This window comes from Paroedura picta, chromosome 7, assembly GCF_049243985.1.
Source record: "Paroedura picta isolate Pp20150507F chromosome 7, Ppicta_v3.0, whole genome shotgun sequence".
Classification (NCBI taxonomy): Eukaryota; Metazoa; Chordata; class Lepidosauria; order Squamata; family Gekkonidae; genus Paroedura; species Paroedura picta.
Window position 1 is genome coordinate 92386943 of NC_135375.1, and position 17191 is coordinate 92404133.

The window sequence follows — 17191 nt, forward strand, 5'->3', positions numbered from 1 at the left end:
TGCCTCAGCCTACCTTACCTCACAGGAGTGTTGTGAGGATAAAATGAAGAAGGGGAAAGAACCACGTGTCCTGCCTGAGATCCTTGGAGGAAAGGAAGGGTAAAAGGTGCTGTCTGCTTGAAAGGGACTCCTTCATGCTGCCTCCCTCTCACTTGCCAGGTGGTCCATCACCCCTCTCATGTACCCAGCATCCTTTGTGTTCAAGATCCCAAGCACAGCCTATGTGGTGCTGACAAGCATGAACCTCTTCATCGGGATCAACGGGAGCGTGGCCACCTTTGTCCTTGAGCTTTTCACCAACAATGTAAGTTCTCCATGGCCAGTGTTACCTGCTGGCTTCCTTTTGGAGCTTATTGCTTCGCTTTTGCTTTTGTCTTAAGGCTTAAAGACAGCCAAACCTGAATGCCGAGGGCCAAACTAGATGGAGGGGGTGGGCATTTTGATACTTGACAGTGCATTTTGGGGGGCCCAAGAGCACCTCAACCCAATCAGGATTGGGTCCTCACAGCATTTTTAAAGCGCCTGGAAATGGTGGGTGTATCTGTGGGTCAGACCTGTGGGCACCATCACAATGAGTTTGACCCTGAGCCAAGTTCAGATGTGTGCTTGAGGTCAGCTCAGGTTTCACCGTGTGAATTGGGGCTCTTGGTGGGATTTTGTTGACTTAACATCTGCTAGTTGCCAAATCTGGCCACAATTTGGTTGTGGTTTTTTTTAAGCATCTAGGTTGATACATGGAGAAAAATGTATGCTGGTTCTGTAGAATCATGCTAATCTTATAAGCCTCTTTGTTATAAGTCCTTCGCCCACACCACCCACACGTTAACAAAGCCGTTCACCATATGAACCAAAACTAGCAGTCTCTCTTGATGTGAAAAAGGAAACCCAGGATTCTTGGATGCTGGATAAACGGCAGAATTCTGCTGCAGTTTGCGTATTGCCTAAAATCTTTTCAGACCTTGTTCTGACCCATGCTGGGAGTCAGGCAGCTGTGAATATTGGGAGTGAGTGTACCTGCTATAATGTCAGTGCTTGTGGTCACCATGTTGCCTGAACAGGGGCGGCATGTTTGTTTTATGTGCATGTACAGCTTCAGAATACCTTGGGAAATCCAGCAGTCAGTTTGTACATGTTAGGCTCTATGTGCATGGCCCCTGTTCAGACAACATGGTGACCGTGTGTACTGGGGGATGTGCTCAGTTTGGTGGTCTCCCAGCACACATGGATATAACATCTGAAAAGGGCTTAGAATAGTGTTGTGACCAATCAGAGTTTGAGTGAATAATTGGGTACAATCTAGACGGAACATTGAAAACGCTCCGAATTGATTGTTCAGCTGAATTAATGGTGTGCTGGTTTATTTCTTGTTAATGTGAGAGGGAACCAGCTAGTCACTAGGCACAACTTTGCTTCAGGCTTTCAGAACTGTCCCCCCCTTTCCCCAATGTAGATTTGCAGTCTACCCAGTGAGGAATCCTCAGGCAAACTCTCTTTACCATCAGGCAGCCCAATCTTTAATTCTCAAATTGCTCGCTCGTTGATTCCGGAAGGCCTTAGAGATTGGGCCGTGCTTGCCAGATCGTACATTTCCTGCTTTTGGGCCTCCTTTCCTCTTGGCGACCTTTCCAAACAGCTGACCTGCTGCTGCTTTTCCCGTCTTTAGAAGCTGAATGACATCAACGATATCCTGAAGTCGGTGTTCCTCATCTTCCCCCACTTCTGTCTGGGCCGTGGGCTGATCGACATGGTGAAGAACCAAGCCATGGCAGATGCTCTGGAAAGGTTTGGTAAGTGAGAGGTTGCACAGCATGGCACGGAATTCTGTGGCACCGATCTGGAATGTGGAGAGGCGTCTGCTCCTGGCAATCCAAATTCTTCACAAAGGGAAATGGAATTCTGGAACTTGGATCAATGATAGAAATGGGGCATGTTTGCATGCTTTTGGTCTGTCTATTTTGTTCTTTACTATTCTGCTCATTGTACCCTAGATTCGTTAGTAATGGAGCAAACACCTACGCAGAGCACCACAGTACCCAGCCCCAAACTCTCTGTACTGTTATGGCTTTTGAGATTTCAGCAGTCATTGCTCTTACCCTTTCTAGCATATTTTCCTAAAGGCTAGACATTTCTTTTTAAGGAGATAAAGTTCTCGGATTCTCAAGGCATATTCTACACCCAGAGCCAGACTAAGAAGAGTCACTCCTTTACAAAGCCATTGACTTTAGGGGATTGCGAAAGATGTAACTCTTTTTAGGTTGCTTGCTTAAGCAGTGCTAAACATTTCCTTGAAAATGCAGGGGAGAAACAAATGGGGACAATCCTTGTGTTTGCAAAGATGCGCATCAAGCCTGTGCACTTGAGAGCTAGGACTGGCTACTGCTCTTTATCTAAGTATACATTCAGTGGCAAATGCTTGTCCTACCCGGTGGATGAAAAAAACCCTGAATTTTATGTGAATGAGCAGAGTAAACATGATACTCTCTTTGAGAAGCAGTGATTATTATCCATTTTTCTGGATACTTCCATCATGTCCTCTGTTCAGATGAACAGTTGATGCTAAAATGTTGTACGAAGTGCTTGGATATATAAAACAATAGCTTACTGCAGGCTTTCTCAACCAGGGTTTTGCGAGGACCCTGGAAGGATTTATGTAGATTTGAAATTTGTTAAACAGTTATTGAGTGATATGACCGTATATGGGACACACCCTCCCTCCCAAAATGGCCAGTGATGGGCCTGGTAGGGGGGTGGGCACAAGAGGGTCCTGGATAGGTGCATACACAGCTATGCTTCCCAACCCTATTCTGAATGATTGCGCCATTTCTGGGGTTTCTCAAAGCCTGAAGAATGTTTCAGGGGTTTCTCAGCAGTAAAAAAGTTGAGAAAGGCTGGCTTATTGTATGCAATGTTGTAGTTGATAAGTTTTTTTTCCTGGGGACAGCTGCAAAGAATATTTCTGCCATTTCCCATCAGGTGAGAACCGTTTTGTTTCCCCCCTCTCCTGGGACCTGGTGGGGCGCAACCTTTTTGCCATGGCTGTGGAAGGTGCTGTCTTCTTCCTCATCACGGTGCTCATCCAGTACAGGTTCTTCATCAAACCCAGGTAAGCTGGCCTCTCTGACAAATGTCCTGGGAAGGGCCGTCATGGAGTGAGATGTGGCACGAGAATATGACTCCTTTGAGGGATGGGGGAATCAAGACAAGCACTTTATTTTCTAGAAAATTGATTTAGGAAAAGAAGGAACACAAAGGAACAATCTGAGCATATCCGAAACCCTCCCTTCCTTTTCCACCATCACCCCAGTAACTTCTGAGTATTTCCCTAGAACTGACTGCCTTCCCTCAAATTCCTGTTTACTTGCAGACATTTTCCCTTTGTTGCCCTTTCCCCATTCTTCTGCCATATCTCTGTTCTAATAAACAGGAGCCGAAGGATACCTACAACATGTTTCATTATTTTAGCAAGTGCCACTGTCTGCTTTTGCAGCACAGCTCCTCCCCAGGAATTGTTTCCCTTCATTTTGCCCCGTCTTTGCCTGCTCTCCTCACCTGCCATCACAAAAGGGACCCGTCCATTTCAGGAGGATCCGTGGGGTAAATACCATGTCTGTAGCATCCCTGATCAAGAGTGCTTTATGCCAAGATTTTTGCCTCCCAAATGTACTCAGCAGAGAGCAACAGCCGAATACCAACACCTTGATGAGCATCTTTGTAAGATGCGGTTGTGTTTGTTGCATTCATGTTGTCCATTCTAGGTATGCCTCTTATGCGTAGGCCTAAAAATGTAATAAATGGCCTGCAGCAACTGATGCTCTGATCTCTCTAACAGTGATTTTCGGCATGGTGCCCATGGGCACCATGGTCTTTACCACTGCCTGATGCACCCACTACCCTTTCTCCTGCAAGATCACTGAGGTTACAGAGTGTGTTTTGACTTGTCCTTTGGCTACCGTTTCCCCCCTATGTCAATTACGAACTGAGACCAGGTGCTCCCCCTGCAGAATGCAGATGGACTGCTCTAGTGCAGGACTAGTCTGTTCTTTACTTAGCACATCTTGAGTTTGTTTCCATCTCCATCGACCCCCTGTAACCCATTGCATTGTCTGCCTTTTGAAGGCCAGTCTGTGCCAAGCTTCCGCCTGTGCATGACGAAGATGAGGATGTGAACAGAGAGAGGCAGAGGATCACTAATGGGGGTGGACAGAGTGATATCTTGGAAATCAAGGAGCTGACTAAGGTAAGAAAAGGGGCAAGTTCATGATGCATATTGTGTGAATTTCTCAATCCCCAAGGATTGGCTGCCAGTGCCTTTGATGAAAAATATCCCCATTGTGGCAGAAAGACGCATATTGAAAGTGAGTGAATTTTTCCATTGGAAACATTCCACCAAAAGCTACTGCTGTGTAACCTCCAACTGGTCCATGGTTATGAAGGTAGATTAGTGAATGCCGACAGTGATCATGAAATGGTGATTGGCATTCAGTGGTAGGCCTCTGTGTTTTCAGGCATTCCCTACAGGCCTCCAGGGTTGCAACCACTGATAACAATTTGTATTGTAGATACATGCTGTAGCCCTTGGACAAATGATATTTTCATGCAGAGTCAATGAATTTACAAAGCAAAGGCAAGATGGTGGTCTTCTGGGAACCGGATTGTAACCTTAAGGCACTGCTGTTAATTCGTTTTGCCTAGGAAGAGGCACGACTGTGTGGAATCCATAAACTCCAGTTGTTGACCATCTAATGGGCAAATTTCTTCTTTGCTTTCCAGATATACAGACGGAAGTTGAAACCAGCTGTGGATAGGATCTGTGTTGGGATTCCACCTGGGGAGGTGAGTCTTGAGGGTCTGCTTATCACAGGGGTAGTCAAACTGCGGCCCTCCAGATGTCCATGGACTACAATTCCCAGCAAATGCTGGCAGGGGCTCATGGGAATTGTAGTATGGACATCTGGAGGGCCGCAGTTTGACTACTCCTGGCTTATCATATGCATTATCCTGCTCTTACTATATGGTATCCTACTTTGGTCATTCCATTTTCTGTACTATGTACTGTGGCATATCTGGTACCCTTTTCTGCATAATGTCTAGTTTGTGATCCTCGTCCTCCTGTGTTGTTCATTAGGGGTGTCATGCTGCTGGATTGCCTGGTTCTGCCTGGTGTAATCCATCTTAAGTCTCCACTACCAATGAAATACTAGGTGAAATCGTGTCCAGGGGGTGAAGGGTCCAAGCAGAAGGGACAATGAGGAATTTAAATGTTTTGTTATATGGATAGAAAAGCCTGTGCTTTGTAGTTTGAGATAATGATTGGGAGTCAGCTCCATCAAGCCAGCTGAATGGTGGAACCCAGTGCTGCATGGGTGCCCTGCTAAAAACTATTAGGACTCTAACTCAGCATTCCCCTCAGCCATTGCAGAGGACCACTATAAGAAAATACCCACAGCTGTAGAGGTTGCCCTTGCAAATCAGGGGAGCTGGAGACAATGTATATTCTGCAAGAGTGCTAGAGCAAGCCTCATTCTCCCTTTCTGAACAAGTTAGAAGGCCACCAGCTGATCCCTAAATCACTTAAGCTGGAGCACTGAGGTTGAAGCATTTCCCACAATTGATTTAATTAGGAATAAAACCAGGCTAACATCCAAGTGATCTGACTCCAGCCCACTGTACATGTAGCCGTGAATATTAAAATAGCAACTTTCTCCAAAGTCCCATGGCTTTGGTCCACTAGAGTGTGTGCAGGACAACCAGGGCACTCCTGGAAACTTCAATGGGCAATAAAGGGGAGGCTAAGGGAGTGTGAATCTCCCCTCTCATCTTCTTCCTGAACCAGGGTTTCAGCTTTTTGAAAATGTCTTATGCTGGCAAACACTCGGTTGCCCTGTTTGGATAGAATTGCAGCATCTTTTCCCAGCCCCACCCCCAGACAGAGGAATGTGCCTGCAGTCCTGCTTCCTCCCATGTGTGGCCTCCCATTGGATGAGGGTGCGCATCTCTCTGTGCTGAGGCCCTAGCAAGACTTGTGACATTTATGTATACAGAGTGATAGATGTACCTGCCAAATCACCATGAAGTGAAAATGGAGCTGGCTTCTACTGATGCCGTGCATCGTTGCAAGGGAAGAGTGAGAGAGATGTGCTGAATCTGTATTAGCAAGGGGTGTGTTAATGTGGTCACGTTGGTGTTTTTAGTGCTTCGGGCTCCTCGGTGTGAATGGAGCTGGCAAATCCTCTACTTTCAAGATGCTGACTGGAGATACGGATGTTACAGGAGGGGATGCTTTTCTAAAGGGAAACAGGTAAGAGGGAACCTGGCAGCAGCCTGTGTACAAAATGTTTTGTTACTTTTCTTTTGCTTATTTTTCTGTATGCTGAAATTCTAACGATGCAGACAGAGTTTCAGTGACACACTGTGGAAAGCTGATTTTCTCCCTGTCTCTTTAAGTGTGGATCCTGTTGCTTTGGTGACAGCCATCCTTATGATCAGGGCTATAGAAATTTTGGCAGCCTGATGCTCTTAAGCAGGGTCAGTCATGCGCAGTACTTGGATAGAAGACCGCTAACCAAAACAGTGATTGCTAAGCAGAGGAAGGCCATGGCAAACCTCCTCTAGACACCTCTTGCCTTCAAAACCTTACGGAGGTTGTTTAAATCAGCAGTGCCTTGACAACAGTTTCCATTGCCACCATCGTGAGTCCAGAATTAATAAGGCACCCTTTCAAAATCCAAGCAATAATCGAAGGTTGCACATGAAAGCGTTTAGCACACTGCCTGTGCAGGATGATTCTGAAAGGACAGGTATACCTGCAGCCGCAGGTTGGCACTGACAAAACATCCTCTCTTTCTCTCTCCGTAGCATCTTGTCTGACATCCAAGAGGTCCATCAGAATATGGGGTACTGCCCTCAGTTTGATGCCATTACTGAACTGCTGACAGGGAGAGAACACCTGGAATTCTTTGCGCTCTTAAGAGGCGTTCCGGAGAAAGAAGTTTGCAAGGTAAATCCAAGGAGACATCAGGGAGACCACCTGAGTGGCCACGAGAAATGCCCTGTAGTTGGGTCTCCTACACGGTGCCATGACCGCACAGCACAGTCTGAGGGAAGGGGAATGTCCTTTTCTAGGAAACAGTTCTCTGTCACCTCGCCAGAATCCCAAGGTACTAAGATACTATCTGGGGGGACAGGGGGGATTTAAAATAAAAAGACATAAAACATATCCCGTAGGATCAAACTTGCCTCTAACCCCCTCCCAGTTGTAATGTCCCCAAATCCATGTCAGCCAAGCTCCTGTCCCAGCAAGGGGATGTTTTTGCCTTAAGACCAGGAAGGATGTTCTCCAGTGAGCTTCTTCAAAGAAATGCAACCCACCGCTTTGTAACACAGGCCAGTGCTTATATCTCTGTGTGCCTTTGCATTGTGCTGGTCAGAAACTGAACAGTGGCAGTTGTCAGGCTGTCCTTTACCATCCAGCCTTGTCCTTTGAACTGTTCTTTTCCATCACCACCCTAAATCCAACACTTTCTGAAGTTATTGCAAAAAAAAAAGTCAGACAGTCAAAACTCACATTTACTCACATTTCAAATAGATAGCTGCACTGCGCAATAATGTTGAGGAAATCCTGGAAACAGCGATTTTATGTGGCCAGGGAATTCCCAGATAATTCTCAGCTCCCTGATCCAATTACAGTTCCCAGGATCCTTTTTCTTTGGGGGGGGGGAGGGGGGAGACATGACTGTTGAAAACAGCATGTACTCAACAGAAATGTGCCATGTAGTGACAAACCCATGTTTTGGGGGGAAATGAATTGACCAGGGGTGGTGGCTAACAAAGTTTTGTCACATTTTTTCCTCCAAAAATTAATGCGTTAGTGGCCAGCAGGAGCCCCTGTTCAACATCTGCCCATATAAAACATAAAAGCATCAACATATATCACGCACTATTGCATAAATCCAAAACATGTTGACACATGGATAAATTATGAAAAACCAGATAACTGAATGTGCTTCAACCCCCATTGGAGTCTTCTTCTGTGGGCTAATATTTAAATGCACTCGTGATGTAATAATGGGGACTATAAGGTGGTAAACAATCTGAAATAGATAAAAATGTATTTTGAACCTGCCCCTGACATGTTTCTCTGAACATAATTTTGGGGTGTTGAACAGATGTAGCCTCAAGGTTAAAAAAAAACAAAAACTGTATGTTTACCCTGAGCTTCAAAACTTCTCTCAAACCATTTTTAGCTTTTTAAAAAAATTATTTATTGACCGCTTAGAGCCAAGGTGGCCAAAGTACATGCTGGCAGGGGCTCATGGGAATTGTAGTCCCTGGACATCTGGAAAGCCACAGTTTGGCCACCCCTGGCTTAGAGCTTAAAAGGATTTTAGATGTTCCAGTGCCTCTTGGTATGGATCCTGCTGAGTGTCTTGATGGAACAAGAGTAGACTTCTCTTGAGGTCATGGGAGAAGCCTCACAGATGTAGACTGCCGCTTCTTACACAAGACATCCTGGAGGTTGTGCTTTCCCATCCATGCTATGCCTTCTGTCCTGCAGGTGGGCGAATGGGCTGTTCGGAAACTGGGCCTCGTGAAGTACGCCGATAAATACGCTGACTGCTACAGCGGTGGGAACAAGCGCAAGCTTTCCACAGCAATGGCCCTGATTGGGGGCCCACCTGTTGTGTTCCTGGTGAGTGCGTGAGCTCTTGGCAGCTCTTATTCTTGCGAGGTTTTGGTGTTCAGAGACAGGGGGTTGACCATTGGTTGGCTATCATTGAGCAGGGGGTTGGACTGGATGGCCTGTAGGACCCCTTCAGACTCTTATGATTCTGTGATATGATGTCATGGAAAGTAGTCTCTTAAGACAGGGGTAGTCAACCTGTGGTCCTCTAGATGTTCATGGACTACAATTCCTATGAGCCCCTGCCAGTAAATGCTGGCAGGGGCTCATGGGAATTGTAGTCCATGAACATCTGGAGGACCACAGGTTGACTACCCCTGTCTTAAGATACAAGCATCCTTCCTTAGCATGCAGAGCCTCATTTTTGTGAATCCCACTGAAACTGTGTTGGATATTAATTCTCATAGGGAGCCATTTATCACAAAATTCCACATTGTGCTTTACACCTGCTTCCTGTTAGAGCCATTTACGTGCATTGCGCAGAACAAGGTGGCTGCTTAACAGAGTCAATTCAGACTTCACTTGGGTGGGTTAAATGCTTGAGTGCTGCTCCTCATTTTTAAAAAAATCTCACCGCATGTAGAAAATCAGCTCATCAAAGATTTGAATGTGCTATTTTTATCAATATTTTGTGAACCGCCACGAGACGACTCGTCGTGAGTGGCAGTATATAAATTGTAAAATAAATAAATAAACCTTTCTCAAGGAGTTTTTTTTTTTAACGTGGTGGAACATTTCGAAACACAAGCCTCCACCAGCAGTCTTATACGGCACAGTCTAAGGTGCTGTGTCTTCTGCTCATCATGATTCCATATATAGAACGTGCACAGTGGCTTCTAGCCTCACCAGGCGTGTTGCTGTCTGCTGTGGCCACCCTCCCAGTCGGCTACTAGGTGTTGTTAGAAGTCCTGCTCCACCAACCGTGGCATCAGCATTCCTTTCTTCTTTGTAAAATGTAGGATGAGCCAACCACCGGGATGGATCCCAAAGCCCGCCGTTTCCTTTGGAACTGTGCCTTGAGTGTCATTAAAGAAGGGAGATCTGTGGTCCTTACCTCTCACAGGTATATGATGATGTTTGTTTATGCCAGCCTTTCTTAACTTTTGTACCATTGGGAAACCCCTGAAACATTCTTGAAACTTCAATAAACCCCAGGAGTGGCGCAATAATACACATATATCTGTGTACAGCTGTGTACATGCCCACCTAGGGCCCCTTCCCCTTCCCACCAGTGGACATTTTGGGGAGCAGGGGTCAACATGACTATTTATGGTCATATCAACCAATACATGTTTAACAAATTTAAAAACATGTTAACAATTCATTAACTCCCACCCATTCAGGAAACCCTTCCAGGGCCATCAAGAAACCCCAGGGTTTCACGAAACCGTGATTAAGAAAGCCTGGCTTATTCTATGCAGTCTTTCCAACCCAACACAGAGTCCCCAGTGCGTTTCATAACTCTGTAAAGAGATGAACCCACATCCATATACGATCAGGCACTTCAGTGTTTCTGTTTCCTGTCCATAGCATGGAAGAGTGTGAGGCCCTGTGCACAAGGATGGCAATCATGGTCAACGGGCGGTTCAGGTGCCTAGGCAGCGTCCAGCACCTGAAGAACAGGTAAGCAACTGCTTCGTGTGGGTGGCCCCATGCCTCTCGCCTTTCTCACCAGGGCAGTTTGTCTTCTTAAGGCCATTCCTGGAAGTCACTTATATGAACCCTGGAAACTGGCATAGATTTGCCTTTTACTAAATAACTGACTCTGCAGATCAACCCATTAAGTTAGAATGGGTGTACCTCTGCATAGGACTGCATGACAGCCTCTCATCCAAGCACTGATCAGACCCAGACCTTCATCAAGGTGGCTGCATCATGTGACTTCAGGCCATAGCTTGTGCCACCAGGCAGTCATTTTTTGATTGGAAGTGTTCCAGCATCTGTTTAGCTTGTGACTCACCGCCAGCTTCCTTTAAAAGGTTCCCTTGTGCCCAAACTGCAAGGAGGTCTTGCGCTGAAGCATCCATAGTCATTGGTACAGGGATAGTCCATTGGTACCCAGTGAAATCCTGAGCAGGCATCGTCTCAGCCAGGGTCAGAAAGAAAGATGGACTGAGAGCCTCACTCTTAACTACTGGGAAATAGCATAGAATTCTAGTGCAATAGATACATCGGTTAATACTGTCACCACATGAAAAGAGATGATGTTAAATGGCCCTCATTTGAGCTATCCAGTTAGTAAGTCGAAGCAAATGTTTCTCAGCCACCATGTATGCTAGCTGCAAATAATTTGAAACTAAATTCAAATTGAGGCTAGTTTGGGATGCTATATGCTGTGCTAGATATCCAATGACATGTCAGGAATGCAGCATGCACAGAGTTCTGGGCAGACAGACCTTTTCCAAAAACTCATCACTTGTTTTAAGAAAGAACTGCTCCATCATTTGAAAATGTGCACCCCTCTTTTTTCAGATTTGGTGACGGCTACACGATAATCGTGCGAATAACAGGGGCAAACCCAGACTTGAAACCTGTTCAGGACTTCTTTGAGCTTGCTTTCCCGGGCAGCGTGTTGAAGGAGAAGCATCGCAACATGCTGCAGTATCAGCTCCCATCTTCTCCATCCTCGCTGGCTAGGATATTTAGCATCCTCTCCCAGAACAAAAAGAGACTCCACATAGAAGATTACTCCGTTTCCCAGACCACACTTGACCAAGTAAGTTTCTGGAGGATTACCCTTGAAAGAGCCGGGCTCATCAAGTGGAAACTTAGAGTCCACTTAGAGTTTACTTTCTTGGACTCTAGTATGGAGGGCATCTTTCATGTACCATGGGGTTGCTGCTAAAAATGGTTGTTCCTTCAGATATAATTTCAGTCCTGACCATAGTTTGAAGCATGAGTTATTGGCAGTTTCTTGTGAGTCATGACAATCTTGCACCATGTCTCTGGCAGAAAGAAGAGGAAGAAGTGTGCGTTCCTTTCCATTAGTGTACCAGCACCACCTGCCAGAGGCCTGTAGGAATTTTGAAATTGATACAATTTTAAGCAGGAGAGTGGCCAGAACACTCTGGATAATCATCTATCACTTAGTGACCTAGTGTTGTGTAAAAGCCATGGTTTACTAGGAGAGCACTAGCTCCACATGAAGGAGGCTATGGATTCAATCCCTGGCATCACTAATTAAAAGAGTCATGTAGAACAGGGGTAGTCAACTTGTGGTCCTCCAGATGTTCATGGACTACAGTTCCCATGAGCCCCTGCCAGCAAATGCTGGCAGGGGCTCATGGGAACTGTAGTTCATGAACATCTGGAGGACCACAGGTTGACTACCCCTGATGTAGAAGATGATGTGGGAAACCTCTGCCTGAGATCCTGGAAACCTGCTGGCAGTCAGAGTACAGAGTGCTGGTTTTGATTGACCAGTGGTGTGATTGTCTTCAGCCATCATGGACAAAATGTAGTATTATCTAATATTACTTCCATCCAAGTACTAACAAGATGTAGTGGTTGGACAGATGGGTGAGGAGGACCTGGGCAACCCAAGTTCAGTCCTCAGCTGTGAAATCCACCAAGGGCCAGTTGCTTCCTCTTATCCTAACCTAGTTGTTGTGGGGATAAAAGGGGGGGCAGAGCTGTATGCCACACTGAACTCTTTGAAGGAAGAGTAGGATAGATGCGCACATAACATTTATCAGTAAAAACTGTTCTTGGCTAAATGCCAGTGACCGAGCACCGGTTAACAGGCAAAGAACATATACTCAGCCCTTGACCTTTTAATTTAACAGGCTAAAAGTCAACCGCCAGAGATATAGCTCTGCAATCTCCCATGTGGTGCCCATGGGCATCATGCCACCCACTTTTCTGGCTCCTTTTGCAATGGGATTTTTCTAGCACCCCTTCTCTCCCCGCCTCACCTCTGTGACATCAAAGCAGCTCCCAGAATCACAGGGAGAGGCTTCATCCCCATCCTCATGAGCTCCACAACTGCCTTACAGTCAAGTTTAGCTTCATTTGCCCACTATTAACATTGCATTTTTCCTCCATTCTGGTCGACTGGCTACAGGCATTAAAGGCTAGGCTACAGTAGCCGTAACCCCAGCCCCAAGAGTCAGACTCGACAATGTGTAGCATCCTCCTCCTCCACCATACTGACCTCCTTGACTTCTCTTCCCTTTCCCTTGAGGTATTTGTAAACTTTGCCAAGGACCAAAGTGACGACGACCACACAAAGGACTTGTCGTTGCACAAAAACCAGACAGTGGTAGATCTCGCCGTTCTGTCCTTCTTGCAAAATGAGAAGGTGAAAGAAAGCTACGTATGAGCTGCCCTCCTGGGAACGCAGGGTGTGACCGCAGCCGTTCTGAGAAGAAGTGGGGAGCTGAACCGTTACTTAGCAAGAAGGGATCTTCCCGAGAGCAAGAAGACAGAGACTTGTGGAGGGGAAGAGAATTAACTGGACATTCTACTGGTAACTGTTCAATGCAATGCAGTTCAATGCAATGAAAACGATATTCCATTCCGGAGGCAGTGCCTCTTGGAGAAATTGCCTTGTCGTACTGTTCTCTAGTGAAAGACTTGAATCTAGTTGTTCTTAACGTGATAACTCTGTGAAATTCTAGGGTGGGGCCACCCGTTGCCCCTGTGGTCTTTTGCCATACTCCCTTGTGTTTTTACTTAGTACAGAATTCCTCCTCTTCTTCTTTTTTTTTTTTTTTTTGGTTCTCGGCCAGTGATTATTTATTTACAATTTGAATGCTTGGGTGCGCCATCCATTGCCGGCAATGAATGCCCCAACACAATCAGTGCCTAGTATTCGCCACACAATGCAGTGCCATGGCCTTATCGTAACAACGATTGGCCCCGGGAGCCTACCCCAACGTGTGGAGGAAGCGATCGTACCCGGTAGGCCTGAACAGCGGGGCCACCAAGTGTGCCACTTGACGGTATGTATCCACTGTACCGTGCTTTGTGTTGGGTTGTGGCAAAGTCGACTCTCAACCAGGTGTGTACAGCTGCGAGGATTCCCCTCCCAGTGGTATGGTGACCAATCGCTTATCGCTATGCTAGACTTTGGCGGAACTGCTGCCGTTTTCAGATCCCCTCCCCACCCCAGGCTCGTGTTTGATGTGCCCGTTTTCCTTCGTGACAGTATTATTTATGTGACTCATGTCCTCTACTACCACTTAAAAAAGAAAAAAAAACACTATGTTTGTATGACCACTTTTGTACTTAAAACGTTTGGATTTGTGTGAATGCCCGTTTTCCTGTTCTAGCAGTCGCCACTATTGTATTTCTGATGACTTTACAGTTCAACACTTGGGGGCTTCCCCTTCCTAGGTCAGCTGTAGAGTTGCCACCTCTCACCATGGAGAGTGGACATTATCCTTTGAATGCACAGCTGAAGTCCGGGAGGGGGGGAGGAACCGCCGTTGTCTCTCCTGCCCACTCCAGTCTCGCCTTGTCCTGCAACCCAGAGAGCCAGCCAGGGGAGTGGTCAGAGTAGGATTGGGGAGGCCCAGGCTCAGATCCACCCTCTACCACAGAAGCTAGCTGGGTGGCCTTGGTCACACGCTCTCTCAGCCTAAACTACCTCACAGGGTTGTTGTTACGAGGGTTAAAAGGAGAAGGGGAGAACAACGGCGGAAGCGTCTTTGGGTCCTTATTGGAGAGAGAAGTGTGGCCTGAATGGAATTAATAAATAAACCCCACGCCCACTTGATTCTGCAGAGCATCACCTGCTCTTGCACTTCAATTAGCGCTTTAAATGGTGGTGACAGTGATTGGGTGGCTTCTTGTTAATTCTGACCTTTCAGCATCTGTTGTGATTGATCATTGAAGGTTTTACAAAAGAGGAAAAGTCAGCCTACCACTCGATATACAAAATGCTTGAGTGGAAAATGGACAGGGAGAAGAGGGAAAGCCGTGAGATTTATTTGATTGCTCTTTGTGACACTTTTGAGTATCTTTTTCCTTAAAGGGGTTGGGGTGGTGTTTGTCAGATACTTTCAGCTCTGCGACGTCAGCAGGGTCTACAAACGTGCTCAGTCTGGTGCAGTCCAGCAGAAGGTTAGTGGCTACTTAAGAAGCAATGGGTTTCAAACTCAGACCTATGTGTATTTACTCAGAAGTAAATCCCAGTGTGTTCAGTGAAACTTACTTCTGGGTTTGCTGGAATGCATCCAAATTCTGCAACGACTTCTACAAGCCTTAAATATCCCTCTCACTTCCCCCTACAAAATGCATGCCATCTTCACTTTTCAAAATCTAGGCAGGTGTTGCCTTTAACCCACAGCAAGCACTATGAATACTTAGCAGTGTTCAAATATTGTCATAGGCTGTCTCTGTACACATGAATCTGTCAGAACGATTCACACCTGCGGCTTAATTAGCCGTTCCAAGCACTTTTGGAAACAGTTTTTAAAAATGCATTGTACGAAGGGACGTGCTGTTCTAAGTTCTCATCAGTTTGCAGCTCATCACTGGACACAAGCAGCTTCTTCCGTTCCTCTCTCAACCAACGGTACCATTAGTGGTGACCACGCCCCTATTTAAAGCAAACGGGGGACCCATGTCAGTCATGGCTCATCTGTTCTTTGAGATGAGATCAACCAGATGCAATTCCTGCTGGGTTCTGAGGGCAGAGGACTTGCCGTCTACTGTGGTGGTGCTTTCGCCTAAAGCCTCACCTTGCATGACAAAGTACCAGCTTGGTGTTGTGATTAAGAGTGGTGGTCTCTAATTTGGAGAGCTGGGTTTGATTCCCACATGCAGCCAGCTGGGTGACCTTGGGGGGTCACAGTTCTCACAGTGCTCTTTCTTGACCCCACCGACCTCACAGGATGTCTGTTGTGGGGAGAGGGAGGGGACTGTAAGGCACTTTGGGATTCCTCCAGGTAGCGGGGCAAACCAACCAACTCTTCACCTCCTAATCCAAATCAAGCACATTTCAGTTCACTGCCTCCAAAGGGGGGACCAAACACCTGCTTAACTCTGCCATGGGTCTTGGAATGGCTTCCTGCCCGAGAGGGAAGGTGCAGGATCAGACAAACTAGCTTAGATCCTCTAATGGGGAGAGGCACTGGAAATGCAGCACGGTTCTCAAATAATTATCAATCACTTAACACACTTCTGTTGGATGTAGGGTAGGGAAAAACAATCATAACAGGTATTATTGTATGAAACCACTGTTGAAAACGTTTTGAGAACATTTACCACTTAAAAGTGTATGTGGCAAAATTGTCATACGTATTTTTGTGGGCAGGGGGCTCAGTTGTATTCCTATTTTTCTTACCTGCTTACTGCAGTAACTTAATGTATTTCTCTACTTTCCCTTCTCTCCTAGTTTCCTCCCCTCCCCCATTTAATATGTTGGTCCTTCATTCCAAGCACTTTACACTAGCTGTCATGGGATCTATTTTTGCACTGGAATGCCCTATATTAACTTTGCAAAAATCTAGAGCAGTTTCACAGGGGAGAAAAACAAATTAAGTTAAAAAAACCCACCTTTCAATGGACATTTTCATGAGAAATATCTATATTTGTATTGCTAATAAATATTTGTGATGCTTTCATAGGCATTTGTTAATTGCCTTGTATTAAGTAAATAAAGCTTTTTCTTGGTCTACAAATAATGCAGTGCTATGCCTTTACTTAGCAGCATTCACACTGAAGCCTTGGCTGGTAAACTGTACAACTGCTTGTTGCTGGGTGACAAACGCCCACACAAAACACTCTTTAAATTCTTAGCCCTGAAATATCTGTGGCAAAGGATACAGTGCCAGGCATAATAGGATTTTGTGACGAGAGTCTCTGTTGTGTTGTACAGGTCATGAAGCAACATCTGACACTTAAATCACCAGCATTAATAATGTACTTAAAAGAGCAAAGCCAAAACAACAGGAGATCTGGTGGTAGTAATGGGTAAATGTATCTGCATCGGCTATAAACACAGAAGTATCAGTGTCCCAGGTTTACAATTACTTGTTTTTGTTTCTGAAAATACCTGTACACGTACAGTATTTGCAGCTGTGGGATCTTGGCATTGCAGATCTCTCCTTTTCCTCGGTCCATGGGTGTAACGATGACCAGTGGGATTCTCTGGTGTTATCTCTGATGTTACTGTCCACCAAATCATCTTTGCCCCCAGATATCAGTTGTATTCTGGGGTCTGGGGTCAGCACTCCATTTGTTTTTGGTGCCCGGTTCATTCTTTCTCCCCTTGTCTATAGCAACAAACTCTCCCCGGTGTAGTTTCAGAGGGTGGTCAGAAGAGCTAGATTCGCAGGACTGTGAGTGTGTCATTGTTTTGATGCTTGTTCACATACATACAAAAGTCTGTAAGTCGTGTAATCTACTCCATACTTTCCTCCTGATGTAATAGTTTACTATTTGGAAGGACTTTGTTTCATACATATGTAGCATTCAAAAATCTGCCATTCCTTTTCTCCCAGCAACCCTAAGTTGTGAGTGCAAGATGTGTACACTACACCTGACTATGGACTGATCTCTGGC

The 17191-nt window shown here is 45.8% G+C and overlaps 1 protein-coding gene across 2 annotated transcripts in view; it reads left to right on the plus strand.

Moving 5' to 3' along the window:
- ABCA1 (ATP binding cassette subfamily A member 1) overlaps window positions 1–16311 on the plus strand; it is a 112893-nt gene extending 96582 nt beyond the window's left edge. For both annotated transcript variants that reach the window (XM_077345386.1, XM_077345387.1), the window contains exons 39-50: window positions 160–304; window positions 1664–1787; window positions 2974–3103; window positions 4117–4237; window positions 4771–4833; window positions 6192–6298; window positions 6856–6997; window positions 8555–8689; window positions 9640–9743; window positions 10211–10303; window positions 11153–11396; window positions 12864–16311. In XM_077345386.1, coding sequence (XP_077201501.1) covers window positions 160–304; window positions 1664–1787; window positions 2974–3103; window positions 4117–4237; window positions 4771–4833; window positions 6192–6298; window positions 6856–6997; window positions 8555–8689; window positions 9640–9743; window positions 10211–10303; window positions 11153–11396; window positions 12864–13001 — 1546 coding nt within the window. In that variant the 3' untranslated portion in view covers window positions 13002–16311. The remainder of the gene's footprint in view (window positions 1–159; window positions 305–1663; window positions 1788–2973; window positions 3104–4116; window positions 4238–4770; window positions 4834–6191; window positions 6299–6855; window positions 6998–8554; window positions 8690–9639; window positions 9744–10210; window positions 10304–11152; window positions 11397–12863) is intronic.
- Window positions 16312–17191: the final 880 nt, after the last annotated feature.